The sequence below is a fragment of the Heterodontus francisci genome, chromosome 19 (assembly GCF_036365525.1).
Source record: "Heterodontus francisci isolate sHetFra1 chromosome 19, sHetFra1.hap1, whole genome shotgun sequence".
NCBI lineage: Eukaryota > Metazoa > Chordata > Chondrichthyes > Heterodontiformes > Heterodontidae > Heterodontus > Heterodontus francisci.
The window spans coordinates 1,144,733-1,167,237 of NC_090389.1; the positions used below are offsets into that span (position 1 = coordinate 1,144,733).

A 22,505-nucleotide genomic window follows, 5' to 3' on the forward strand; every position below is an offset into this window, starting at 1 on the left:
ACCCTCCTCACCACGTCACTCGTCTCAATGACCCTCCTCGCCACACCCCTCGTCTCAATGACCCTCCTCACCACATCCCGCGTCTCATTGACCCTCCTCGCCACGTCCCGCGTCTCATTGACCCTCCTCGCCACGTCCCGCGTCTCATTGACCCTCGCCACGTCCCTCGTCTCAATGACCCTCCTCACCACATCCCTCGTCTCAATGACCCTCCTCGCCACGTCCCGCGTCTCATTGACCCTCACCACGTCCCTCGTCTCAATGACCCTCCTCACCACATCCCTCGTCTCAATGACCCTCCTCGCCACGTCCCGCGTCTCAATGACCCTCGCCACGTCCCTCGTCTCAATGACCCTCGCCACGTCCCTCGTCTCAATGACCCTCCTCGCCACGTCCCGCGTCTCATTGGCCCTCGCCACGTCCCTCGTCTCAATGACCCACCTCACTCGTCTCAATGACCCGCCTCACCACGTCACTCGTCACAATGACCCTCCTCACCACGTCCCTCGTCTCAATGACCCTCCTCGCCACACCCCCCGTCTCAATGACCCTCCTCGCCACACCCCCCGTCTCAATGACCCTCCTCACCACATCCCTCCTCACCACATCCCATGTCTCAATGACCTTCCTCACCACATCCCTCGTCTCAATGACCCTCCTCACAACATCCCTCGTCTCAATGACCCTCCTCACAACATCCCTCGTCTCAATGACCCTCCTCACCACATCCCGCGTCTTAATGACCCTCCTCACCACATCCCGCGTCTTAATGACCCTCCTCACCACATCCCGCGCCTCATTGACCCTCACCACGTCCCTCGTCTCAACGACACTCCTCACCACATCTCTCGTCTCAATGACCCTCCTCGCCACATCCCTCATCTCAATGACCCTCCTCACCACATCCCTCGTCTCAATGACCCTCCTCACCACGTCCCTCGATTCAATGACCCTCCTCACCACATCCCTCGTCTCAATGAGCCTCCTCCCCACATCCCTCGTCTCAATGACCCTCCTCCCCACATCCCTCGTCTCAATGACCCTCCTCACCACGTCCCTCGTCTCAATGACACTCCTCACCACGTCCCTCGTCCCAATGACCCTCATCACCACGTCTCGCGTCTCAATGACCCTCATCACCACGTCCCTCGTCTCAATGACCCTCCTCGCCACGTCCCTCGTCTCACTGACCCTCCTCGCCACGTCCCTCGTCTCACTGACCCTCCTCGCCACGTCCCTCGTCTCAATGACCCTCCTCAACACGTCCCGCGTCTCATTGACCCTCGCCACGTCCCTCATCTCAATGACCCTCCTTGCCACGTCCCGCGTCTCATTGACCCTCGCCACATCCCTCGTCTCAATGACCCCCCTCACCACATCCCTCGTCTCAATGACCCTCCTCACCACGTCCCTCGTCTCAATGACCCTCCTCGCCACGTCCCTCGTCTCAATGACACTCCTCGCCACGTCCCGCGTCTCAATGACCCTCCTCGCCACGTCCCTCGTCTCAATGACCCTCCTCAACACGTCCCTCGTCTCAATGACCCTTCTCGCCACGTCCCGCGTCTCATTGACCCTCGCCACGTCCCTCATCTCAATGACCCTCCTCGCCACGTCCCTCGTCTCAATGACCCTCCTCGCCACGTCCCTCGTTTCAATGACCCTCCTCACCACATTCCGCGTCTCAATGACCCTCCTCACCACATCCCTCGTCTCAATGACCCTCCTCACCACATCCCTCGTCTCAATGACCCTCCTCACCACATCCCTCGTCTCAATGACCCTCCTCACCACATCCCTCGTCTCAATCACCCTCCTCACAACATCCCGTGTCTCAATGACCTTTGCATCTTCCCTCGTGCGTCAGTGACCCTCGCCGTCAGTCTCTGTCCTCCAGATAACTCCCCCTTGCCATGTGGCCCATCTGCCCCTCTCCCTGTAACACGGTATTCCTACTCCATGCCGTCCCCTCTGCTGCTCGTTTATGGGCTGACCTGCTGTTGTCAGAGAATTTGATGACGTTGTTCTTATTGCTGCAATCCTGGGTCTTCATGATCAGATCGAAAAGACTCTTCATCTTAGCTTCGCCGTCAATCGTCAAACGCCCCTTAAAGAACCAATGGCGGCTGTGCTCACTGAGGGGAAACAAAGCAAGGCTAAACAGTCAGCGAGTGAGCAAATGAGTGAGCGAGAGTCGGCGCGCGAGGAGTCGACGGTCGGCGGAGCGGGGAGTCGGCGAGACGGGAGCCGGCCGGACGGGGAGAGGGGCGGGGGGACGGGGAGAGGGGCGGCGGGACGGGGAGAGGGGCGGGGGGACGGGGAGAGGGGCGGGGGGACGGGGAGAGGGGCGGGGGGACGGGGAGAGGGGCGGGGGGACGGGGAGAGGGGCGGGGGGACGGGGAGAGGGGCGGCGGGACGGGGAGAGTGGCGGCGAGACGGGGAGAGTGGCGGCGAGACGGGGAGAGTGGCGGCGAGACGGGGAGAGTGGCGGCGAGACGGGGAGAGTGGCGGCGAGACGGGGAGAGTGGCGGCGAGACGGGGAGAGTGGCGGCGAGACGGGGAGAGTGGCGGCGAGAGGGAGAGAGAGCCGGCGAGAGGGAGAGAGAGCCGGCGAGAGGGAGAGAGAGCCGGCGAGAGGGAGAGAGAGTCGGCGAGAGGGCGAGAGAGTGAGGGAGTCAGCGAGAGAATGAGAGAGACAAATACAGAAACTATCAGTGAGAGAGAGAGAAAGCGATAGAGAAACTATCAGGGAGAGAGAGAGAGAGCGATACAGAAACTATCAGGGAGAGAGAGAGAGAGCGATATAGAAACAATCAGAGAGAGAAAGAGCGACAGAGAAACTACCTGAGAGAGAGAGAGCGATATAGAAACAATCAGAGAGAGAGCGATAGAGAAACAAGAGAGAGGGAGAGAGATAGAAACAGAAACTGCCAGAGAGCAATACAGAAACTATCAGAGTTGGAGAGAGCGATACAGAAACAACCAGAGAGAGAGAGAGAACGCGATACAGAAACTACGAGAGAGAGAGCGAGCGATACAGAAACAACCAGAGAGAGAGAGAGTGCGAAAGAGAAACAAGAGAGAGAGAGAGAGAGAGAGAAACAGAATCTATCAGAGAGAGGGCGATACAAAAACTACCAGAGAGAGAGAGAGCTAGACAGAAACTACCAGAGAGAGAGAGAGAGAGAGCGATACAGAAACTATCACAGAGGGGGCGATACAAAAACTAGCAGAGAGAGAGAGAGAGCGATACAGAAACTATCAGAGAGAAAGCGATACAGAAACTACGAGAGAGAGAGAGAGACAGCGATACATGAACTACCAGAGAGAGAGAGAGAGCAATACAGAAACTACCACAGAGAGAGAGAGCGATACAGAAACTACCAGAGAGAGAGAGAGAGCAATACTGTAACGACCAGAGAGAGAGAGAGAGAGAGCGATACAGAAACTATGAGAGAGAGAACGATACAGAAACTGAGAGAGAGAGCGATACAGAAACTACCAGAGAGAGAGAGAGAGAGCGATACAGAAACTAAGAGAGAGAAGAGCGAAACAGAAACTATGAAAGAGAGAGAACGATACAGAAACTGAGAGAGAGAGCGATACAAAAACTATAAGAGAGAAAGCGAGAGAGCGATACAGAAACTACCAGAGAGAGAGAAAGCGAGAGAGCGATACAGAAACTACCAGAGAGAGAGAGAGAGAGAGAGGGGGATACAGAAACTGAGAGAAAGAGAGAGCGATACAGAAACTACCAGAGAGAGAGAGAGCGATACAGAAACTACCAGAGAGAGAGAGAGCGATACAGAAACTACCAGAGAGAGAGAGAGAGCGATACAGAAACTACCAGAGAGAGAGAGAGAGCGATACAGAAACTACCAGAGAGAGAGAGAGCGATACAGAAACAACCAGAGAGAGAGAGAGCGATACAGAAACTACCAGAGAGAGAGAGAGCGATACAGAAACTACCAGAGAGAGAGAGGGAGCGATACAGAAACTATGAGAGAGAAAGAGAGAGCGATACAGAAACTACCAGAGGGAGAGAGAGAGCGATACAGAAACTACCAGAGAGAGGGAGCGATACAGAAACTATGAGAGAGAAAGAGAGAGCGATACAGAAACTACCAGAGAGAGAGAGAGAGCGATACAGAAACTACCAGAGGGAGAGACAGAGCGATACAGAAACTACCAGAGAGACAGTGCGATACAGAAACTACCAGAGAGACAGAGCGATACAGAAACTACCAGAGAGACAGAGCGATACAGAAACTACCAGAGAGTGAGAGCGATACAGAAACTACCAGAGAGAGAGAGAGAGAGCGATACAGAAACTACCAGAGAGAGAGAGAGAGAGCGATACAGAAACTACCAGAGAGAGAGAGAGCGATACAGAAACTACCAGAGAGAGAGAGAGCGATACAGAAACAACCAGAGAGAGAGAGAGCGATACAGAAACTACCAGAGAGAGAGAGAGCGATACAGAAACTACCAGAGAGAGAGAGAGCGATACAGAAACTACCAGAGAGAGAGAGAGCGATACAGAAACTACCAGAGAGAGCGATACAGAAACAACCAGAGAGAGAGCGATACAGAAACTACCAGAGAGAGAGAGAGAGCGATACAGAAACTACCAGAGAGAGAGCGATACAGAAACTACCAGAGAGATAGAGAGCGATACAGAAACTACCAGAGAGATAGTGAGCGATACAGAAACCACCAGAGAGAGAGAGCGATACAGAAACTACCAGAGAGAGAGAGAGCGATACAGAAACTATGAGAGAGAAAGTGAGAGCGATACAGAAACTACCAGAGGGAGAGAGAGAGCGAGACAAAAACTACCAGAGGGAGAGAGCGATACAGAAACTATGAGAGAGAAAGAGAGAGCGATACAGAAACTACCAGAGAGAGAGAGAGAGCGATACAGAAACTACCAGAGAGAGAGAGAGAGCGATACAGAAACTACCAGAGGGAGAGAGAGAGCGAGACAGAAACTACCAGAGGGAGAGAGAGAGCGAGACAGAAACTACCAGAGGGAGAGAGCGATACAGAAACTACCAGAGAGAGAGAGCGATACAGAAACTACCAGAGAGATAGAGAGCGATACAGAAACTACCAGAGAGAGAGAGAGCGATACAGAAACTACCAGAGAGAGAGAGAGCGATACAGAAACTACCAGAGAGAGAGAGAGCGATACAGAAACTACCAGAGACAGAGCGATACAGAAACTACCAGAGAGACAGAGCGATACAGAAACTACCAGAGAGACAGAGCGATACAGAAACTACCAGAGAGACAGAGCGATACAGAAACTACCAGAGAGACAGAGCGATACAGAAACAATCAGAGAGAGAGAGAGCGATACAGAAACTACCAGACAGAGAGAGAGCGATACAGAAACTACCAGAGAGAGAGAGAGCGATACAGAAACTACCAGAGAGAGAGAGAGCGATACAGAAACTACCAGAGAGAGAGAGCGATACAGAAACAACCAGAGAGAGAGAGAGCGATACAGAAACTACCAGAGAGAGAGAGAGCGATACAGAAACTACCAGAGAGAGCGATACAGAAACTACCAGAGAGAGAGAGAGCGATACAGAAACTACCAGAGAGAGAGAGCGATACAGAAACAACCAGAGAGAGAGAGAGTGATACAGAAACTACCAGAGAGAGAGAGAGCGATACAGAAACTACCAGAGAGAGAGAGCGATACAGAAACTACCAGAGAGAGAGAGCGATACAGAAACTACCAGAGAGAGCGAGCGATACAGAAACTACCAGAGAGAGAGAGAGTGATACAGAAACTACCAGAGAGAGAGCGACACCGAAACTACCAGAGAGAGAGCGATACAGAAACTACCAGAGAGAGAGCGATACAGGAACTACCAGAGAGAGAGAGAGAGCGATACAGAAACTACCAGAGAGAGAGAGAGCGATACAGAAACTACCAGAGAGAGGGAGAGCGATACAGAAACTACCAGAGAGAGAGAGCAATACAGAAACAACCAGAGAGAGAGAGCGATACAGAAACTACCAGAGAGAGAGCGATACAGAAACTACCAGAGAGAGAGAGCGATACAGAAACTACCAGAGAGAGTGAGAGAGCGATACAGAAACTACCAGAGAGAGAGAGAGAGAGAGCAATACAGAAACTACCAGAGAGAGAGAGAGCAATACAGAAACTACCAGAGAGAGAGAGAGAGCGATACAGAAACTACCAGAGAGAGAGAGAGCGATACAGAAACTACCAGAGAGAGAGAGAGCGATACAGAAACTATGAGAGAGAGAGAGAACGATACAGAAACTGTGAGAGAGAGAGAGAACGATACAGAAACTGTGAGAGAGAGCGATACAGAAACTGAGAGAGAGCGATACAGAAACTGAGAGAGAGCGATACAGAAACTGAGAGAGAGAGAGAGAGCGATACAGAAAATACCAGAGAGAGAGAGAGAGAGAGAGAGGGATACAGAAACTATGAGAGAGAAAGAGAGAGCGAAACAGAAACTACCAGAGGGAGAGAGAGAGAGCGATACAGAAACTACCAGAGGGAGAGAGAGAGCGATACAGAAACTACCAGAGAGAGAGAGAGAGAGTGCGATACAGAAACTACCAGAGAGACAGCGATACAGAAACTACCAGAGAGAGAGAGCGATACAGAAACTACCAGAGAGAGAGAGCGATACAGAAACTACCAGAGAGAGAGAGCGATACAGAAACTACCAGAGAGACAGAGCGATACAGAAACTACCAGAGAGACAGAGCGATACAGAAACTACCAGAGAGAGAGAGCGATACAGAAACTACCAGAGAGTGAGAGAGAGCGATACAGAAACTACCAGAGAGAGAGAGAGAGAGCGATACAGAAACTACCAGAGAGAGAGAGAGCGATACAGAAACTACCAGAGAGAGAGAGAGCGATACAGAAACAACCAGAGAGAGAGAGAGCGATACAGAAACTACCAGAGAGAGAGAGAGCGATACAGAAACTACCAGAGAGAGAGAGAGCGATACAGAAACTACCAGAGAGAGAGAGAGCGATACAGAAACTACCAGAGAGAGCGATACAGAAACAACCAGAGAGAGAGCGATACAGAAACTACCAGAGAGAGAGAGAGAGCGATACAGAAACTACCAGAGAGAGAGCGATACAGAAACTACCAGAGAGATAGAGAGCGATACAGAAACTACCAGAGAGATAGTGAGCGATACAGAAACCACCAGAGAGAGAGAGCGATACAGAAACTACCAGAGAGAGAGAGAGCGATACAGAAACTATGAGAGAGAAAGTGAGAGCGATACAGAAACTACCAGAGGGAGAGAGAGAGCGAGACAAAAACTACCAGAGGGAGAGAGCGATACAGAAACTATGAGAGAGAAAGAGAGAGCGATACAGAAACTACCAGAGAGAAAGAGAGAGCGATACAGAAACTACCAGAGAGAGAGAGAGAGCGATACAGAAACTACCAGAGAGAGAGAGAGAGCGATACAGAAACTACCAGAGAGAGAGAGAGAGCGATACAGAAACTACCAGAGGGAGAGAGAGAGCGAGACAGAAACTACCAGAGGGAGAGAGAGAGCGAGACAGAAACTACCAGAGGGAGAGAGCGATACAGAAACTACCAGAGAGAGAGAGCGATACAGAAACTACCAGAGAGATAGAGAGCGATACAGAAACTACCAGAGAGAGAGAGAGCGATACAGAAACTACCAGAGAGAGAGAGAGCGATACAGAAACTACCAGAGAGAGAGAGAGCGATACAGAAACTACCAGAGACAGAGCGATACAGAAACTACCAGAGAGACAGAGCGATACAGAAACTACCAGAGAGACAGAGCGATACAGAAACTACCAGAGAGACAGAGCGATACAGAAACTACCAGAGAGACAGAGCGATACAGAAACAATCAGAGAGAGAGAGAGCGATACAGAAACTACCAGAGAGAGAGAGAGCGATACAGAAACTACCAGAGAGAGAGAGAGCGATACAGAAACTACCAGAGAGAGAGAGAGCGATACAGAAACTACCAGAGAGAGAGAGCGATACAGAAACAACCAGAGAGAGAGAGAGCGATACAGAAACTACCAGAGAGAGAGAGAGCGATACAGAAACTACCAGAGAGAGCGATACAGAAACTACCAGAGAGAGAGAGAGCGATACAGAAACTACCAGAGAGAGAGAGCGATACAGAAACAACCAGAGAGAGAGAGAGTGATACAGAAACTACCAGAGAGAGAGAGAGCGATACAGAAACTACCAGAGAGAGAGAGCGATACAGAAACTACCAGAGAGAGAGAGCGATACAGAAACTACCAGAGAGAGAGAGCGATACAGAAACTACCAGAGAGAGAGAGAGTGATACAGAAACTACCAGAGAGAGAGCGACACCGAAACTACCAGAGAGAGAGCGATACAGAAACTACCAGAGAGAGAGAGAGAGCGATACAGAAACTACCAGAGAGAGAGAGAGCGATACAGAAACTACCAGAGAGAGGGAGAGCGATACAGAAACTACCAGAGAGAGAGAGCAATACAGAAACAACCAGAGAGAGAGAGCGATACAGAAACTACCAGAGAGAGAGCGATACAGAAACTACCAGAGAGAGAGAGCGATACAGAAACTACCAGAGAGAGTGAGAGAGCGATACAGAAACTACCAGAGAGAGAGAGAGAGAGAGCAATACAGAAACTACCAGAGAGAGAGAGAGCAATACAGAAACTACCAGAGAGAGAGAGAGAGCGATACAGAAACTACCAGAGAGAGAGAGAGCGATACAGAAACTACCAGAGAGAGAGAGAGCGATACAGAAACTATGAGAGAGAGAGAGAACGATACAGAAACTGTGAGAGAGAGAGAGAACGATACAGAAACTGTGAGAGAGAGCGATACAGAAACTGAGAGAGAGCGATACAGAAACTGAGAGAGAGCGATACAGAAACTGAGAGAGAGAGAGAGAGCGATACAGAAAATACGAGAGAGAGAGAGAGAGAGAGAGAGGGATACAGAAACTATGAGAGAGAAAGAGAGAGCGAAACAGAAACTACCAGAGGGAGAGAGAGAGAGCGATACAGAAACTACCAGAGGGAGAGAGAGAGAGCGATACAGAAACTACCAGAGGGAGAGAGAGAGCGATACAGAAACTACCAGAGAGAGAGAGCGATACAGAAACTACCAGAGAGACAGAGCGATACAGAAACTACCAGAGAGACAGAGCGATACAGAAACTACCAGAGAGAGAGAGCGATACAGAAACTGCCAGAGAGTGAGAGCGATACAGAAACTACCAGAGAGAGAGAGCGATACAGAAACTACCAGAGAGAGAGAGCGATACAGAAACTACCAGAGAGACAGAGCGATACAGAAACTACCAGAGAGACAGAGCGATACAGAAACTACCAGAGAGAGAGAGCGATACAGAAACTGCCAGAGAGTGAGAGAGAGCGATACAGAAACTACCAGAGAGAGAGAGAGAGAGCGATACAGAAACTACCAGAGAGAGAGAGAGAGCGATACAGAAACTACCAGAGAGAGAGAGAGAGCGATACAGAAACTACCAGAGAGAGAGAGAGAGAGCGATACAGAAACTACCAGAGAGAGAGAGAGAGCGATACAGAAACTACCAGAGAGAGAGAGAGAGCGATACAGAAACTACCAGAGAGAGAGAGAGAGTGCGATACAGAAACTACCAGAGAGACAGCGATACAGAAACTACCAGAGAGAGAGAGAGAGCGATACAGAAACTACCAGAGAGAGAGAGCGATACAGAAACTACCAGAGAGAGAGAGAGAGAGCGATACAGAAACTACCAGAGAGAGAGAGAGAGTGCGATACAGAAACTACCAGAGAGAGAGAGACAGCGATACAGAAACTACCAGAGAGAGAGAGAGAGCGATACAGAAACTACCAGAGAGAGAGAGAGAGTGCGATACAGAAACTACCAGAGAGACAGCGATACAGAAACTACCAGAGAGAGAGAGCGATACAGAAACTACCAGAGAGAGAGAGCGATACAGAAACTACCAGAGAGAGAGAGCGATACAGAAACTACCAGAGAGAGAGAGCGATACAGAAACTACCAGAGAGACAGAGCGATACAGAAACTACCAGAGAGAGAGAGCGATACAGAAACTACCAGAGAGTGAGAGAGAGCGATACAGAAACTACCAGAGAGTGAGAGAGAGCGATACAGAAACTACCAGAGAGAGAGCGATACAGAAACTACCAGAGAGAGAGAGAGAGCGATACAGAAACTACCAGAGAGAGAGAGCGATACAGAAACTACCAGAGAGAGAGAGAGAGAGCGATACAGAAACTACCAGAGAGAGAGAGAGAGAGCGATACAGAAACTACCAGAGAGAGAGAGAGTGCGATACAGAAACTACCAGAGAGACAGCGATACAGAAACTACCAGAGAGAGAGAGCGATACAGAAACTACCAGAGAGAGAGAGCGATACAGAAACTACCAGAGAGAGAGAGAGTGCGATACAGAAACTACCAGAGAGACAGCGATACAGAAACTACCAGAGAGAGAGAGCGATACAGAAACTACCAGAGAGAGAGAGCGATACAGAAACTACCTGAGAGAGAGAGCGATACAGAAACTACCAGAGAGAGAGAGCGATACAGAAACTACCAGAGAGAGAGAGCGATACAGAAACTACCAGAGAGACAGAGCGATACAGAAACTACCAGAGAGACAGAGCGATACAGAAACTACCAGAGAGAGAGAGCGATACAGAAACTACCAGAGAGTGAGAGAGAGCGATACAGAAACTACCAGAGAGAGAGCGATACAGAAACTACCAGAGAGAGAGAGAGAGCGATACAGAAACTACCAGAGAGAGAGAGAGAGCGATACAGAAACTACCAGAGAGAGAGAGAGAGCGATACAGAAACTACCAGAGAGAGAGAGAGAGCGATACAGAAACTACCAGAGAGACAGAGATAGTGATACAGAAACTATGAGAGAGAGAGAGAGAGCGAGACAGAAACTATGAGAGAGAGAGAGAGACAGCGATACAGAAACTCCCAGAGAGACAGAGCGATACAGAAACTACCAGAGAGAGAGAGAGAGCGATACAGAAACTACCAGAGAGAGAGAGAGAGCGAGACAGAAACTACCAGAGAGAGAGAGAGAGCGATACAGAAACTACCAGAGAGAGAGAGAGAGCGATACAGAAACTACCAGAGAGAGAGAGAGCGATACAGAAACTACCAGAGAGAGAGAGGGAGCGATACAGAAACTATGAGAGAGAGAGAGCGAGAGAGAGAGAGAGAGAGAGCGATACAGAAACTACCAGAGAGAGAGAGAGAGAGAGGGATACAGAAACTATGAGAGAGAAAGAGAGAGCGATACAGAAACTACCAGAAAGAGAGAGCGATACAGAAACTACCAGAGGGAGAGAGAGAGCTATACAGAAACTACCAGAGGGAGAGAGAGAGCGATACAGAAACTACCAGAGAGAAAGAGAGAGCGATACAGAAACTACCAGAGGGAGAGAGAGAGCGATACAGAAACTACCAGAGAGAGAGAGAGAGCGATACAGAAACTACCAGAGAGACAGCGATACAGAAACTACCAGAGAGAAAGAGAGAGCGATACAGAAACTACCAGAGAGAAAGAGAGAGCGATACAGAAACTACCAGAGAGAGAGAGTGCGATACAGAAACTACCAGAGAGAGAGAGTGCGATACAGAAACTACCAGAGAGACAGCGATACAGAAACTACCAGAGAGAGAGAGAGAGCGATACAGAAACTACCAGAGAAAGAGAGAGCGATACAGAAACTACCAGAGAGAGAGAGTGCGATACAGAAACTACCAGAGAGAGAGAGAGCGATACAGAAACTACCAGAGAGACAGCGATACAGAAACTACCAGAGAGAAAGAGAGAGCGATACAGAAACTACCAGAGAGAAAGAGAGAGCGAAACAGAAACTACCAGAGAGAGAGAGTGCGATACAGAAACTATCAGAGAGAGAGACAGCGATACAGAAACTACCAGAGAGACAGCGATACAGAAACTACCAGAGAGACAGCGATACAGAAACTACCAGAGAGAAAGAGAGAGCGATACAGAAACTACCAGAGAGAAAGAGAGAGCGATACAGAAACTACCAGAGAGAGAGAGTGCGATACAGAAACTACCAGAGAGAGAGAGTGCGATACAGAAACTACCAGAGAGACAGCGATACAGAAACTACCAGAGAGACAGCGATACAGAAACTACCAGAGAGACAGAGCGATACAGAAACTACCAGAGAGACAGAGCGATACAGAAACTACCAGAGAGACAGAGCGATACAGAAACTAACAGAGAGAGAGAGAGCGATACAGAAACTACCAGAGAGTGAGAGAGAGCGATACAGAAACTACCAGAGGGAGAGAGAGAGCGATACAGAAACTACCAGAGGGAGAGAGACAGCGATACAGAAACTACCAGAGGGAGAGAGAGAGCGATACAGAAACTACCAGAGGGAGAGAGAGAGCGATACAGAAACTACCAGAGGGAGAGAGAGAGCGATACAGAAACTACCAGAGAGAGAGAGAGCGATACAGAAACTACCAGAGAGACAGCGATACAGAAACTACCAGAGAGACAGAGCGATACAGAAACTACCAGAGAGAGAGAGAGAGCGATACAGAAACTACCAGAGAGAGAGAGAGAGCGATACAGAAACTACCAGAGAGAGAGAGAGAGCGATACAGAAACTACCAGAGGGAGAGAGAGAGCGATACAGAAACTACGAGAGAGAGAGTGCGATACAGAAACTACCAGAGAGACAGCGATACAGAAACTACCAGAGAGACAGCGATACAGAAACTACCAGAGAGACAGAGCGATACAGAAACTACCAGAGAGACAGAGCGATACAGAAACTACCAGAGAGACAGAGCGATACAGAAACTACCAGAGAGACAGAGCGATACAGAAACTACCAGAGAGACAGAGCGATACAGAAACTACCAGAGAGACAGAGCGATACAGAAACTACCAGAGAGACAGAGCGATACAGAAACTACCAGAGAGAGAGAGAGAGCGATACAGAAACTACCAGAGAGAGAGAGAGAGCGATACAGAAACTACCAGAGGGAGAGAGAGAGCGATACAGAAACTACCAGAGGGAGAGAGAGAGCAATACAGAAACTACCAGAGAGAGAGAGAGAGCGATACAGAAACTACCAGAGAGACAGCGATACAGAAACTACCAGAGAGAAAGAGAGAGCGATACAGAAACTACCAGAGAGAAAGAGAGAGCGATACAGAAACTACCAGAGAGAGAGAGTGCGATACAGAAACCACCAGAGAGAGAGAGTGCGATACAGAAACTACCAGAGAGACAGCGATACAGAAACTACCAGTGAGACAGCGATACAGAAACTACCAGAGAGACAGCGATACAGAAACTACCAGAGAGAAAGAGAGAGCGATACAGAAACTACCAGAGAGAAAGAGAGAGCGATACAGAAACTACCAGAGAGAGAGAGTGCGATACAGAAACTACCAGAGAGAGAGAGTGCGATACAGAAACTACCAGAGAGACAGCGATACAGAAACTACCAGAGAGACAGAGCGATACAGAAACTACCAGAGAGACAGAGCGATACAGAAACTACCAGAGAGACAGCGATACAGAAACTACCAGAGAGACAGAGCGATACAGAAACTACCAGAGAGTGAGAGAGAGCGATACAGAAACTACCAGAGGGAGAGAGAGAGCGATACAGAAACTACCAGAGGGAGAGAGACAGCGATACAGAAACTACCAGAGGGAGAGAGAGAGCGATACAGAAACTACCAGAGGGAGAGAGAGAGCGATACAGAAACTACCAGAGGGAGAGAGAGAGCGATACAGAAACTACCAGAGAGAGAGAGAGCGATACAGAAACTACCAGAGAGACAGCGATACAGAAACTACCAGAGAGACAGAGCGATACAGAAACTACCAGAGAGACAGAGCGATACAGAAACTACCAGAGAGAGAGAGAGAGCGATACAGAAACTACCAGAGAGAGAGAGAGAGCGATACAGAAACTACCAGAGGGAGAGAGAGAGCGATACAGAAACTACCAGAGAGAGAGAGAGAGCGATACAGAAACTACCAGAGAGAGAGAGAGAGCGATACAGAAACTACCAGAGAGACAGCGATACAGAAACTACCAGAGAGAAAGAGAGAGCGATACAGAAACTACCAGAGAGAAAGAGAGAGCGATACAGAAACTACCAGAGGGAGAGAGAGAGCGATACAGAAACTACGAGAGAGAGAGTGCGATACAGAAACTACCAGAGAGACAGCGATACAGAAACTACCAGAGAGACAGCGATACAGAAACTACCAGAGAGACAGAGCGATACAGAAACTACCAGAGAGACAGAGCGATACAGAAACTACCAGAGAGACAGAGCGATACAGAAACTACCAGAGAGACAGAGCGATACAGAAACTACCAGAGGGAGAGAGAGAGCTATACAGAAACTACCAGAGGGAGAGAGAGAGCGATACAGAAACTACCAGAGAGAAAGAGAGAGCGATACAGAAACTACCAGAGGGAGAGAGAGAGCGATACAGAAACTACCAGAGGGAGAGAGAGAGCAATACAGAAACTACCAGAGAGAGAGAGAGAGCGATACAGAAACTACCAGAGAGACAGCGATACAGAAACTACCAGAGAGAAAGAGAGAGCGATACAGAAACTACCAGAGAGAAAGAGAGAGCGATACAGAAACTACCAGAGAGAGAGAGTGCGATACAGAAACTACCAGAGAGAGAGAGTGCGATACAGAAACTACCAGAGAGACAGCGATACAGAAACTACCAGAGAGACAGCGATACAGAAACTACCAGAGAGACAGCGATACAGAAACTACCAGAGAGAAAGAGAGAGCGATACAGAAACTACCAGAGAGAAAGAGAGAGCGATACAGAAACTACCAGAGAGAGAGAGTGCGATACAGAAACTACCAGAGAGAGAGAGTGCGATACAGAAACTACCAGAGAGACAGCGATACAGAAACTACCAGAGAGACAGAGCGATACAGAAACTACCAGAGAGACAGAGCGATACAGAAACTACCAGAGAGACAGAGCGATACAGAAACTAACAGAGAGAGAGAGAGCGATACAGAAACTAACAGAGAGAGAGAGAGCGATACAGAAACTACCAGAGAGTGAGAGAGAGCGATACAGAAACTACCAGAGGGAGAGAGAGAGCGATACAGAAACTACCAGAGGGAGAGAGACAGCGATACAGAAACTACCAGAGGGAGAGAGAGAGCGATACAGAAACTACCAGAGGGAGAGAGAGAGCGATACAGAAACTACCAGAGGGAGAGAGAGAGCGATACAGAAACTACCAGAGAGAGAGAGAGCGATACAGAAACTACCAGAGAGACAGCGATACAGAAACTACCAGAGAGACAGAGCGATACAGAAACTACCAGAGAGAGAGAGAGAGCGATACAGAAACTACCAGAGAGAGAGAGAGAGAGCGATACAGAAACTACCAGAGAGAGAGAGAGAGCGATACAGAAACTACCAGAGAGAGAGAGAGAGCGATACAGAAACTACCAGAGGGAGAGAGAGAGCGATACAGAAACTACCAGAGAGAGAGAGAGAGCGATACAGAAACTACGAGAGAGAGAGTGCGATACAGAAACTACCACAGAGACAGCGATACAGAAACTACCAGAGAGACAGCGATACAGAAACTACCAGAGAGACAGAGCGATACAGAAACTACCAGAGAGACAGAGCGATACAGAAACTACCAGAGAGACAGAGCGATACAGAAACTACCAGAGAGACAGAGCGATACAGAAACTACCAGAGAGAGAGAGAGAGCGATACAGAAACTACCAGAGAGAGAGAGAGAGCGATACAGAAACTACCAGAGAGAGAGAGAGAGCGATACAGAACCTACCAGAGAGAGAGAGAGCGATACAGAACCTACCAGAGAGAGAGAGAGAGAGCGATACAGAACCTACCAGAGAGAGAGAGAGAGCGATACAGAAACTACCAGAGAGAGAGAGAGAGCGATACAGAAACTACCAGAGAGAGAGAGAGAGCGATACAGAAACTACCAGAGAGAGAGAGAGAGCGATACAGAAACTACCAGAGAGAGAGAGAGAGCGATACAGAAACTACCAGAGAGAGAGAGAGAGCGATACAGAAACTACCAGAGAGAGAGAGAGAGCGATACAGAAACTACCAGAGAGAGAGAGAGAGCGATACAGAAACTACCAGAGAGAGAGAGAGAGCGATACAGAAACTACCAGAGAGAGAGAGAGAGCGATACAGAAACTACCAGAGAGAGAGAGAGAGCGATACAGAAACTACCAGAGAGAGAGAGAGGGCGATACAGAAACTACCAGAGAGAGAGAGAGAGCGATACAGAAACTACCAGAGAGAGAGAGAGAGCGATACAGAAACTACCAGAGAGAGAGAGAGAGCGATACAGAAACTACCAGAGAGAGAGCGATACAGAAACTACCACAGAGAGAGAGAGAGCGATACAGAAACTACCAGAGAGAGAGAGATAGTGATACAGAAACTATGAGAGAGAGAGAGAGAGCGAGACAGAAACTACCAGAGAGACAGCGATACAGAAACTACCAGAGAGACAGAGCGATACAGAAACTACCAGAGAGACAGAGCGATACAGAAACTACCAGAGAGACAGCGATACAGAAACTACCAGAGAGACAGCGATACAGAAACTACCAGAGAGAAAGAGAGAGCGATACAGAAACTACCAGAGAGAAAGAGAGAGCGATACAGAAACTACCAGAGAGAGAGAGTGCGATACAGAAACTACCAGAGAGAGAGAGTGCGATACAGAAACTACCAGAGAGACAGCGATACAGAAACTACCAGAGAGACAGCGATACAGAAACTACCAGAGAGACAGAGCGATACAGAAACTACCAGAGAGACAGAGCGATACAGAAACTACCAGAGAGACAGAGCGATACAGAAACTACCAGAGAGACAGAGCGATACAGAAACTACCAGAGAGACAGAGCGATACAGAAACTAACAGAGAGAGAGAGAGCGATACAGAAACTACCAGAGAGTGAGAGAGAGCGATACAGAAACTACCAGAGGGAGAGAGAGAGCGATACAGAAACTACCAGAGGGAGAGAGAGAGCGATACAGAAACTACCAGAGGGAGAGAGAGAGCGATACAGAAACTACCAGAGGGAGAGAGAGAGCGATACAGAAACTACCAGAGGGAGAGAGAGAGCGATACAGAAACTACCAGAGAGAGAGAGAGCGATACAGAAACTACCAGAGAGACAGCGATACAGAAACTACCAGAGAGACAGAGCGATACAGAAACTACCAGAGAGAGAGAGAGAGCGATACAGAAACTACCAGAGAGAGAGAGAGAGCGATACAGAAACTACCAGAGAGAGAGAGAGAGCGATACAGAAACTACCAGAGAGAGAGAGAGAGCGATACAGAAACTACCAGAGGGAGAGAGAGAGCGATACAGAAACTACGAGAGAGAGAGTGCGATACAGAAACTACCAGAGAGACAGCGATACAGAAACTACCAGAGAGACAGCGATACAGAAACTACCAGAGAGACAGAGCGATACAGAAACTACCAGAGAGACAGAGCGATACAGAAACTACCAGAGAGACAGAGCGATACAGAAACTACCAGAGAGACAGAGCGATACAGAAACTACCAGAGAGAGAGAGAGAGCGATACAGAAACTACCAGAGAGAGAGAGAGAGCGATACAGAAACTACCAGAGAGAGAGAGAGCAATACAGAAACTACCAGAGAGAGAGAGAGCGATACAGAACCTACCAGAGAGAGAGAGAGAGCGATACAGAACCTACCAGAGAGAGAGAGAGAGCGATACAGAACCTACCAGAGAGAGAGAGAGAGCGATACAGAAACTACCAGAGAGAGAGAGAGAGCGATACAGAAACTACCAGAGAGAGAGAGAGAGCGATACAGAAACTACCAGAGAGAGAGAGAGAGCGATACAGAAACTACCAGAGAGAGAGAGAGAGCGATACAGAAACTACCAGAGAGAGAGCGATACAGAAACTACCACAGAGAGAGAGAGAGCGATACAGAAACTACCAGAGAGAGAGAGATAGTGATACAGAAACTATGAGAGAGAGAGAGAGAGCGAGACAGAAACTACCAGAGAGACAGCGATACAGAAACTACCAGAGAGACAGAGCGATACAGAAACTACCAGAGAGAGAGACAGAGCGATACAGAAACTACCAGAGAGAGAGAGAGAGCGATACAGAAACTACCAGAGAGAGAGAGAGAGCGATACAGAAACTACCAGAGAGAGAGAGAGCAATACAGAAACTACCAGAGAGAGAGAGAGCGATACAGAACCTACCAGAGAGAGAGAGAGAGCGATACAGAACCTACCAGAGAGAGAGAGAGCGATACAGAAACTACCAGAGAGAGAGAGAGAGATACAGAAACTACCAGAGAGAGAGAGAGAGCGATACAGAAACTACCAGAGAGAGAGAGAGAGCGATACAGAAACTACCAGAGAGAGAGAGAGAGCGATACAGAAACTACCAGAGAGAGAGAGAGAGCGATACAGAAACTACCAGAGAGAGAGCGATACAGAAACTACCACAGAGAGAGAGAGAGCGATACAGAAACTACCAGAGAGAGAGAGATAGTGATACAGAAACTATGAGAGAGAGAGAGAGAGCGAGACAGAAACTACCAGAGAGACAGAGCGATACAGAAACTACCAGAGAGACAGAGCGATACAGAAACTACCAGAGAGAGAGAGAGAGCGATACAGAAACTACCAGAGAGAGAGAGAGAGAGCGATACAGAAACTACCAGAGAGAGAGAGAGCGATACAGAAACTACCAGAGAGAGAGAGAGAGCGATACAGAAACTACCAGAGAGAGAGAGAGAGCGATACAGAAACTACCAGAGAGAGAGAGAGCGATACAGAAACTACCAGAGAGAGAGAGAGCGATACAGAAACTACCAGAGAGAGAGAGAGAGAGCGATACAGAAACTGAGAGAGAGAGAGAGAGAGAGAGAGCGATACAGAAACTACCAGAGAGAGAGAGAGAGAGGGATACAGAAACTATGAGAGAGAAAGAGAGAGCGATACAGAAACTACCAGAGAGAGAGAGAGAGCGAAACAGAAACTACCAGAGGGAGAGAGAGAGCGATACAGAAACTACTAGAGGGAGAGAGAGAGGGATACAGAAACTATGAGAGAGAAAGAGAGAGCGATACAGAAACTAACAGAGAGAAAGAGAGAGCGATACAGAAACTACCAGAGGGAGAGAGAGAGCGACACAGAAACTACCAGAGGGAGAGAGAGAGCGATACAGAAACTACCAGAGAGAGAGAGAGCGATACAGAAACTACCAGAGAGACAGCGATACAGAAACTACCAGAGAGACAGCGATACAGAAACTACCAGAGACAGAGCGATACAGAAACTACCAGAGAGAGAGAGAGCGATACAGAAACTACCAGAGAGAGAGAGAGCGATACAGAAACTACCAGAGAGAGAGAGAGAGCGATACAGAAACTACCAGAGAGAGAGAGAGCGATACAGAAACTACCAGAGAGAGAGAGAGCGATACAGAAACTACCAGAGAGAGAGAGCGATACAGAAACTACCAGAGAGAGAGAGCGATACAGAAACTATGTGAGAGAGAGAGAGAGAGAGGGATACAGAAACTATGAGAGAGAAAGAGAGAGCGATACAGAAAATACCAGAGAGAAAGAGAGAGCGATACAGAAACTACCAGAGGGAGAGAGAGAGAGAGGGATACAGAAACTATGAGAGAGAAAGAGAGAGCGATACAGAAACTACCAGAGGGAGAGAGAGAGCGATACAGAAACTACCAGAGGGAGAGAGAGAGCGATACAGAAACTACCAGAGAGAGAGAGAGCGATACAGAAACTACCAGAGAGACAGTGATACAGAAACTACCAGAGAGAGAGCGATACAGAAACTACCAGAGAGAGAGCGATACAGAAACTACCAGAGAGAGAGAGAGCGATACAGAAACTACCAGAGAGAGAGAGAGCGATACAGAAACTACCAGAGAGAGAGAGAGCGATACAGAAACTACCAGAGAGACAGAGCGATACAGAAACTACCAGAGAGACAGAGCGATACAGAAACTACCAGAGAGAGAGAGAGAGCGATACAGAAACTACCAGAGAGAGAGAGAGAGCGATACAGAAACTACCAGAGAGAGAGAGAGAGCGATACAGAAACTACCAGAGAGAGAGAGAGAGCGATACAGAAACTACCAGAGGGAGAGAGAGAGCGATACAGAAACTACGAGAGAGAGAGTGCGATACAGAAACTACCAGAGAGACAGCGATACAGAAACTACCAGAGAGACAGCGATACAGAAACTACCAGAGAGACAGCGATACAGAAACTACCAGAGAGACAGAGCGATACAGAAACTACCAGAGAGACAGAGCGATACAGAAACTACCAGAGAGACAGAGCGATACAGAAACTACCAGAGAGACAGAGCGATACAGAAACTACCAGAGAGACAGAGCGATACAGAAACTACCAGAGAGAGAGAGAGCGATACAGAAACTACCAGAGAGAGAGAGAGAGCGATACAGAAACTACCAGAGAGAGAGAGAGCGATACAGAAACTACCAGAGAGAGAGAGAGCGATACAGAACCTACCAGAGAGAGAGAGAGAGCGATACAGAACCTACCAGAGAGAGAGAGAGAGCGATACAGAACCTACCAGAGAGAGAGAGAGAGCGATACAGAAACTACCAGAGAGAGAGAGAGAGCGATACAGAAACTACCAGAGAGAGAGAGAGAGCGATACAGAAACTACCAGAGAGAGAGAGAGAGCGATACAGAAACTACCAGAGAGAGAGAGAGAGCGATACAGAAACTACCAGAGAGAGAGAGAGAGCGATACAGAAACTACCAGAGAGAGAGAGAGAGCGATACAGAAACTACCAGAGAGAGAGAGAGAGCGATACAGAAACTACCAGAGAGAGAGAGAGAGCGATACAGAAACTACCAGAGAGAGAGAGAGAGCGATACAGAAACTACCAGAGAGAGAGAGAGAGCGATACAGAAACTACCAGAGAGAGAGAGAGAGCGATACAGAAACTACCAGAGAGAGAGAGAGAGCGATACAGAAACTACCAGAGAGAGAGAGAGAGCGATACAGAAACTACCAGAGAGAGAAAGAGAGCGATACAGAAACTACCAGAGAGAGAGAGTGGGCGATACAGAAACTACCAGAGAGAGAGAGAGAGCGATACAGAAACTACCAGAGAGAGAGAGAGAGCGATACAGAAACTACCAGAGAGAGAGAGAGAGCGATACAGAAACTACCAGAGAGAGAGCGATACAGAAACTACCACAGAGAGAGAGAGAGCGATACAGAAACTACCAGAGAGAGAGAGATAGTGATACAGAAACTATGAGAGAGAGAGAGAGAGCGAGACAGAAACTACCAGAGAGACAGCGATACAGAAACTACCAGAGAGACAGAGCGATACAGAAACTACCAGAGAGACAGAGCGATACAGAAACTACCAGAGAGAGAGAGAGAGCGATACAGAAACTACCAGAGAGAGAGAGAGAGAGAGCGATACAGAAACTACCAGAGAGAGAGAGAGAGAGAGCGATACAGAAACTACCAGAGAGAGAGAGAGCGATACAGAAACTACCAGAGAGAGAGAGAGAGCGATACAGAAACTACCAGAGAGAGAGAGAGCGATACAGAAACTACCAGAGAGAGAGAGAGCGATACAGAAACTACCAGAGAGAGAGAGAGAGAGCGATACAGAAACTGAGAGAGAGAGAGAGAGAGAGAGCGATACAGAAACTACCAGAGAGAGAGAGAGAGAGGGATACAGAAACTATGAGAGAGAAAGAGAGAGCGATACAGAAACTACCAGAGAGAGAGAGAGAGCGAAACAGAAACTACCAGAGGGAGAGAGAGAGCGATACAGAAACTACCAGAGGGAGAGAGAGAGGGATACAGAAACTATGAGAGAGAAAGAGAGAGCGATACAGAAACTAACAGAGAAAGAGAGAGCGATACAGAAACTACCAGAGGGAGAGAGAGAGCGACACAGAAACTACCAGAGGGAGAGAGAGAGCGATACAGAAACTACCAGAGAGAGAGAGAGCGATACAGAAACTACCAGAGAGACAGCGATACAGAAACTACCAGAGAGACAGCGATACAGAAACTACCAGAGACAGAGCGATACAGAAACTACCAGAGAGAGAGAGAGAGCGATACAGAAACTACCAGAGAGAGAGAGAGCGATACAGAAACTACCAGAGAGAGAGAGAGAGCGATACAGAAACTACCAGAGAGAGAGAGAGCGATACAGAAACTACCAGAGAGAGAGAGAGCGATACAGAAACTACCAGAGAGAGAGAGCGATACAGAAACTACCAGAGAGAGAGAGCGATACAGAAACTATGTGAGAGAGAGAGAGAGAGAGGGATACAGAAACTATGAGAGAGA

The 22,505-nt window shown here is 48.3% G+C and overlaps 1 protein-coding gene across 4 annotated transcripts in view; it reads right to left on the minus strand.

Annotated features, from left to right (window-relative positions):
* pfas (phosphoribosylformylglycinamidine synthase) overlaps positions 1–22,505 on the minus strand; it is a 213,259-nt gene that overhangs the window by 83,635 nt on the left and 107,119 nt on the right. For all 4 annotated transcript variants that reach the window (XM_068051309.1, XM_068051306.1, XM_068051307.1 and 1 more), the window contains exon 7: positions 1,995–2,135. In XM_068051309.1, the coding sequence (XP_067907410.1) occupies positions 1,995–2,135 (141 nt within the window). The remainder of the gene's footprint in view (positions 1–1,994; positions 2,136–22,505) is intronic.